This window comes from Prionailurus bengalensis, chromosome E3, assembly GCF_016509475.1.
Source record: "Prionailurus bengalensis isolate Pbe53 chromosome E3, Fcat_Pben_1.1_paternal_pri, whole genome shotgun sequence".
NCBI classification, from domain to species: Eukaryota; Metazoa; Chordata; class Mammalia; order Carnivora; family Felidae; genus Prionailurus; species Prionailurus bengalensis.
The window spans coordinates 1660001-1666101 of NC_057357.1; the positions used below are offsets into that span (position 1 = coordinate 1660001).

Below are 6101 nucleotides of genomic sequence, written 5' to 3' on the forward strand. Positions count from 1 at the left end.
ACCCTTCCCATTGGCAAACTTTTTAGGAAGGATATTACACACACGTATACCATGATTTCTTTCCCTTCTACCCACAGTCCTAATTTGCTGCTTATTTAAGAATATGTCCTTTAATGATTTAGCTTTGAGTCTATCAATATTTTATAGTGGGAAAGGGAGTGACAGACACTTCTCTGAGAACATAATTTAATTATAATTAATGGGTTGAGTACCTGGGCCTTATTCTTCAGAGGCCGAGTCAAAGCGAGATGTATTTATTTTTTTTTATCCCTGTGTAGGGGACCTGATTGGCTGCCACCCCAAAGTTACTTTTCTCTCCCTCCCTCCCCCCCTCCCCTCCTCCCCTCCTCCCCAGCCCCATGCCCCGGCTTTACAGAGTAGGGGGAGGGTGGGGATCAGGGTGTCTCCGCAGCGCCCTGCCCCCCCCCCCACTTCTTCTATAGAGCAGGCGGCTGCCAGTCAGAGAGGGCATTAATTATGCCTTTTATTGACAGGGCGCTACATTCTGTAGGAGTCATTCTCTTTTGGAGTCGCCCCCTCCCCCCCTCCCCCCCTCCGCTCCTTCCTCTTCCTCCTCCCTCTCCTTCCTCCTCTCCCCCGCCGCCTGGAGCCTGGAGCCGGAGAGGAGATGAGAAGCCCTTGTAGTTTTAAATTCAATGTGACAGTTTCGGAAAGAGCGGATGATGAATCTCCTATTATTGGATCAGTCTATTTGCCGCTCAATGTCTCTCTGTAATTGGAGCAGCATCACTTTAAAGGTTCAGAGAGTACAGCGTTTCTGGTGAAAAATCCCCACAACACGCCGGTGAATGTTTTAAAGGGAAATCTATTAGTGATTTGCAGAGGGGCGGGGAGCCCGCGCCGGGGGGGAGGCGCGGGCTCCGGCCAGCGGGGATTGAAGGGGGGGGGGCTCGCCGGGACCCCCTGCCTGGACCGCTCCCGGTGCCCGCGCCCGCCCCGCTCCGGGCCGCGCCCCTCCCTCCCTCCCTGCTGCCCCCCCCCTTGTTGTGACAGTTCCTGATACTGTTTATTGAGGTGCATGTCAGGTATAATTAGCAATCGATATGGAAAGCGTTTCCTTGCACCCAGCGCGCCTCTGACGTCAGAGCCGATTAGCGCTTCTTATTGGTCCCAAATTCCCGGGGCCGCGGCTAATTATCGGGAGCTTGATGTTGATAAAGTAAAGCGCCGGAGTGCGGGCGAAGCATGTGTAGGGCTCCGGGTCCCTGTCTCCGCCGCCGCCGCCGCCGCCGCCCGCGCCTCCCGCCGCTGGCCCGCCCCGGCCCCGGCCCGCGCCCCCGCGCCCCGCCGCCGGCCCCGCCGGCCCCCCGCGCGAGATGATGGACGGCCGCCTCCTGGAGCACCCGCATGCCCAGTTCGGGGGCTCGCTGGGCGGCGTGGTGGGCTTCCCCTACCCGCTGGGCCACCACCACGTGTACGAGCTGGCCGGCCACCAGCTGCAGTCGGCCGCCGCCGCCGCCGCCGCCGCCGCCTCGGTGCCCTTCTCCATCGACGGCCTGCTCAGCGGCTCGTGCGCCGCCGCCGCCGCCGCCTCCGTGGTCAACCCCACGCCGCTGCTGCCGGCCGCCTGCGGGGTAGGAGGCGACAGCCAGCCCTTCAAGCTGTCAGGTAGGTGCGGCGGGCGCAGAGGGCACCCTCGTCGGGCGCAGGAGCTGGGCTGCCGGGCGGGCGGCGAAGGGGGGGGGTGTTGCAGAACGAGGAGGCTCGGCGCACCCCCCACCCCGTCTGCCACCCCGGCGCAGGGGCCCCCCGGACCCGGGCGGCCGACAGGTGTCCAGGGGGTGGATGTGGCCTGGGCCCTGGCTGAGCCCTGCGGCGTCCTCTGCGTGCCCGCAGACTCGGGGGACCCCGACAAGGAGAGCCCGGGCTGTAAGCGGCGGCGCACCCGCACCAACTTCACCGGCTGGCAGCTGGAGGAGCTGGAGAAGGCGTTCAACGAGAGCCACTATCCCGACGTGTTCATGCGCGAGGCGCTGGCGCTGCGCCTGGACCTGGTCGAGTCCCGAGTGCAGGTAAAGGCCGCCGCTCCCCGCGGGAGGCAGCGTCCCGCCGCCGCTAGGCCTGCCCGGCGCCGGTCCCGCCTTTGTTCCAGGTGGGGACCGCGGCCCCGCTTCCGAGCCCGCCTCGTGCTCGCCGGCCCCGCGGTGGTGGTGGGGTGCCGGGGTTCGACGCTTCGCGGAGAGAAAGCGAGGTGGCTCGGGAGGGGCCGGAGGCCCCGAAGTAACCAGAACAGCAGCTGCGTCGGACCCGGGAGCTGCGTGGTGGGGGTCGGGCGACGGCGCAGAATGAAGTGTCAGAGGGCTGGGCGGCGTGGGGGGGTGGGGGGTGGGGGGCGGGCGGTGAGGGGTGCGGGGGCGGGAGGGAGCCGGCCCGGCTCGGACCTGGAAGAGGCCCGGAGCACGTAGCCTTCCTAGCCCTCGCCTGGGGCTCGGCGCTCGGCCTGGAGCAAACGCGTTTGTTTGTTTACCTCTCGCCTTTAAAATATTCAGACGGAGACATGTATTTATCCAACGCTTTGCAGAAGGAGGTTAGCTGAGGAAGGGGAGGCGGACACGGCAGCGGGAAGAAGGTGTCTGAATCTTTCGTACTCTCGGTTTTCTTTCCCCGGTACTTGGATTTTATTCGGACATTGCCGGCGTTGGTTTTGTTTTTTTTTTTTTAAATATAGTGTCAGTTTGTTGGATTAAAAATTCAGGATGAATTGCGCATAATCGGGTGTTTCCCTGAAGTACAGAAATCTTTTTCTGGGGTCGGAGTGGCGGTGAGCCGGGGTGTGCAGCTGTGGGAGCAGGGCTTTGAGGCAGAGGCCTGGCAACGCGGGTTTAGCACCAATAGCTTTGTCTAAAAGGTGTTCTCCACCCCAGCTCGCGCTGCCCCTCATGACCTCTTCTGTTTATAAATCCTTTCATCCAATTTGTTTAAGTGTCTTAAGCAAAGACCTCTTCATCCCCACCCCCCCGTGTGATAATGAGCATCACTTGGTGACAAGTCAGCCTGGAATTTGCACCCCCCAAAAAAAACTATTGGAAGGAAGGAAGGAAGGAAGGAAGGAAGGAAGGAAGGAAGGAAGGGGCGAGCTCCAGCCTTGGAGAGGTTACAGCTTAGAACCGTCACCTCGGCACCAGCAAGGCTCCCTGTGACCAGGCCAGCCGCTATTGTGCCTGGTCTCTCCATGGCCCCAACAAAGAATTCAGATTATGGCGATCTCTCGGGAAGGGTTGTGTGCCTGGGGCCGACAGAGATTTGCCTGTGTGTACGGGGTGGGGAGCCGGTACCTGGGGCCAGGGTTCCCCAGGACAAGGCCTGCACAGAGGGCAGAAGAGCTGCTGGGGCCCAGGCCGCTCCTGAAGCACCTGGCGGCTGGCATCTTCCCTGTCTGCCTTCCTCCCTGGCCTAAGCCCAGCACTGCTTCCAGAGGGCTCTGTTGGTGGCCTAGAGCCTCCAGAAAGAAGGATGTGTGCGAAGGTGGGGGGTGGGGGTGGGGGCTGCTGGACCCCTCCCCCTAAGTTCGGCTTCCCAGGCCCTTCTAGAAGAAGCACCCAGATTTCCCTTTAGGGGGGCCCCCAATATGTGGGCTTTGACTCAGTCTCCAGGGGGCCGAAGACAGGTGTGGAGGGCAGCTGAGCCCAGCCACTGGTGGTCCTCAGGCCAGACGGTCAGCACCAGGCCAGGCAGGCTGCTTAGAACAGGAGCTGTGAGAAGCCAAGAGGGGCGACGAGGGGCTGCTCCTTGTGCGCCTCCCGACCAGGAACCAGAAGCCCTCAGGGGCCAGACCGGCCGTACCCAGCGAAGGGGCAGCTCCCAGTTCCCTGAGGTGAGAAGCCAGAGTGGGAAGCTGGCCCAGAGGCCCCATCTACCTCCTTCCGGGTGAAAAAGATGCTCTTTGGAACCTGCAGCTTGAGTGCTGAAACCCAGCTCAGGGCTGGCTGGGCCTCGTGCCTTGGCTTCCGCGCCCCCGCCCCTCCATTACCCCTCGGCCCCGAAGCGGAACCGAGGTTGTACAGGCCTGTCTGGGAGGGGGGGGGGCAGTGGGGAGGCCCGAAGCCCCAGCGGCAAGCCCGCCGCCTGACTGTGCCTTCCTTTCCCCTGTCCGGCTGCTCTAGGTCTGGTTCCAAAACCGCCGGGCCAAGTGGAGGAAGAAGGAGAACACGAAGAAGGGCCCGGGGCGGCCGGCTCACAACTCACACCCCACCACGTGCAGTGGCGAGCCGATGGACCCGGAGGAGATCGCGCGCAAAGAACTGGAGAAGATGGAGAAGAAGAAGCGCAAGCACGAGAAGAAGCTGCTCAAGAGCCAGAGCCGCCACCTGCACTCGCCAGGCGGCTTGTCCCTGCACAGCGCCCCCAGCTCGGACAGCGACAGCGGCGGCGGCGGCCTGTCCCCCGAGCCGCCCGAGCCGCCGCCTCCTGCGGCCGCCGCCAAGGGCCCTAGCGCGCACGCCGCCGGCGCCGCGGGTTCCGCGCCCGCACCGCCCGGCGAACCACCCGCGCCCGGCACCTGCGACCCCGCCTTTTACCCGAGCCAAAGAAGCGGCGCAGGCCCGCAGCTGCGGCCAGGCCGCCCCGCGGACAAGGACGCCGCCCCGTGTGCGCCTGGGGCGGCGGCGGAACGCGGCGCCGCCGGCCTGCCGAAGGCCAGCCCGTTCAGCGTGGAGAGCCTGCTGTCCGACTCGCCGCCGCGCCGGAAAGCCGCCCCCGCCAACGCCGCCGCGGCCGCCGCCGCCGCGGCCGCCGCGGCCGCCGCCGGGCTGGACTTTGCGCCCGGGCTGCCGTGCGCGCCGCGGACCCTCATTGGCAAGGGCCACTTCCTGCTCTACCCCATCACGCAGCCGCTCGGCTTCCTGGTGCCACAGGCCGCGCTCAAGGGCGCAGCGGGTCCGGAGCCGGCGCCCAAGGACGCGCCGCCCGCACCCGCCGCGCCGCCCGCGCCGCCCGCTCAGGCCAGCTTCGGGGCCTTCCCGGGGCCCGGCGGCGCTCCGGACTCGGCCTTCGCGCGCCGCAGCCCCGACGCCGTCGCCTCCCCGGGGGCCCCGACCCCGGCGCCCTTCCGGGACGCGGCCGTGGCTGCGGCCGAGGGCGGCGGCTGCGGCGGGGAGTGCGCGGATCCGGGGACCGCCGGCCCAGCGGCCCCACTGCCGCCGCCTCTCGCGCCGTCGCCCGGGCCGGGCCCGCGGGCTCCCAGCCCTGCCGGGGAGCCTGCTTTGTGCGGGGCCCCAGAGCCAGGCGCCGAGTCCGGACCCAGCGCGCCGGAGGGCGACGAAGTGGACATGGACTGAGGGGCGGCCCGCGCCGCTCGCTCAGGCGCGACTCACACAACGAAATCAGGTGATCGGCTTAGAAACCCTGCTTTTCCCTCTTTCTTCTGTTTTCTTCCTTTTATGGTTATTTTTTAAAGAAAACCGCCGTTTCGATTCGGACCTAGGCAGCAACCGCAGGACTCGGGGTGAGACCCTCTTCCTCTCGGGGGAGCAAAACAACAACAAGCGAACAACCCCCACAAAAACCCACAACAAGAATCCTCAGCCTTGTAAAATGCAAAAATGTCTAAGAATATTTATATATGTGCCATTTTTGATAAATAAAGGTGGTCAAACGCAAGCTCTCAGGTCCATCTTTTGCCGCTTCCCGAGCGCCCAGTGTGGCCCCTCCTCCCCTCCGTTTTCCACTCCTCTCCCCGCGGGCGGGGCAGGGACGAGGCTCCTCACCTCCCCCGGGGTCCGCGCTTAATGCCTCCTTTTGTGTGCGTGTGTGTTTGTGTTTTCTGATTGAACAAATTTATGCATCCGCAGCTCCCCCTCTCCTGCCCTCCCTCGCGCTCCCCCTCCCACCCGGCGCCACACACGCGCGCGCCCCCGCGCGCACCCCCGCGCTGGCACACGCCGGGGCGCGCGGCGCGGGGTGACGGAGCCGGGGGCTGCGAGGGCCGGGCCGCTGGGCTCCTGCAGAGTTTTGATATGAAAGTAATTATTTTCCGGTGGCTGCTGCGGGGACTGGGTTTCTTGCCCAAAGGGTTATTATACATTACCGATTTCTAGTGATATGAAATCACATAAACTTCCTACAATAATAGAATTAGCATG

At 64.5% G+C, this 6101-nt stretch overlaps 1 protein-coding gene across 1 annotated transcript; it reads left to right on the forward strand.

Moving 5' to 3' along the window:
* The first annotated feature begins 1291 nt into the window (after nucleotides 1-1291).
* UNCX (UNC homeobox) lies at nucleotides 1292-5619 on the forward strand. Its single transcript, XM_043559518.1, has 3 exons — nucleotides 1292-1629; nucleotides 1858-2033; nucleotides 4125-5619. The coding sequence occupies exons 1-3, from the start codon at nucleotides 1338-1340 to the stop codon at nucleotides 5295-5297; spliced, it is 1641 nt and encodes a 546-aa protein (XP_043415453.1). The 5' UTR covers nucleotides 1292-1337; the 3' UTR covers nucleotides 5298-5619.
* The last annotated feature ends 482 nt before the right edge of the window (nucleotides 5620-6101 follow it).

What these genes read in the sequence shown, in the direction of transcription:
- UNCX (XM_043559518.1), top strand. Translation starts at nt 1,338, where the DNA reads ATGATGGACGGCCGCCTCCTGGAGCACCCGCATGCCCAGTTCGGGGGC. An exon ending in CCAGCCCTTCAAGCTGTCAG is followed by an intron (nt 1,630 to 1,857) that starts GTAGGTGCGGCG and finishes GCGTGCCCGCAG; the next exon opens with ACTCGGGGGACCCCGACAAG. An exon ending in TGGTCGAGTCCCGAGTGCAG is followed by an intron (nt 2,034 to 4,124) that starts GTAAAGGCCGCC and finishes CGGCTGCTCTAG; the next exon opens with GTCTGGTTCCAAAACCGCCG.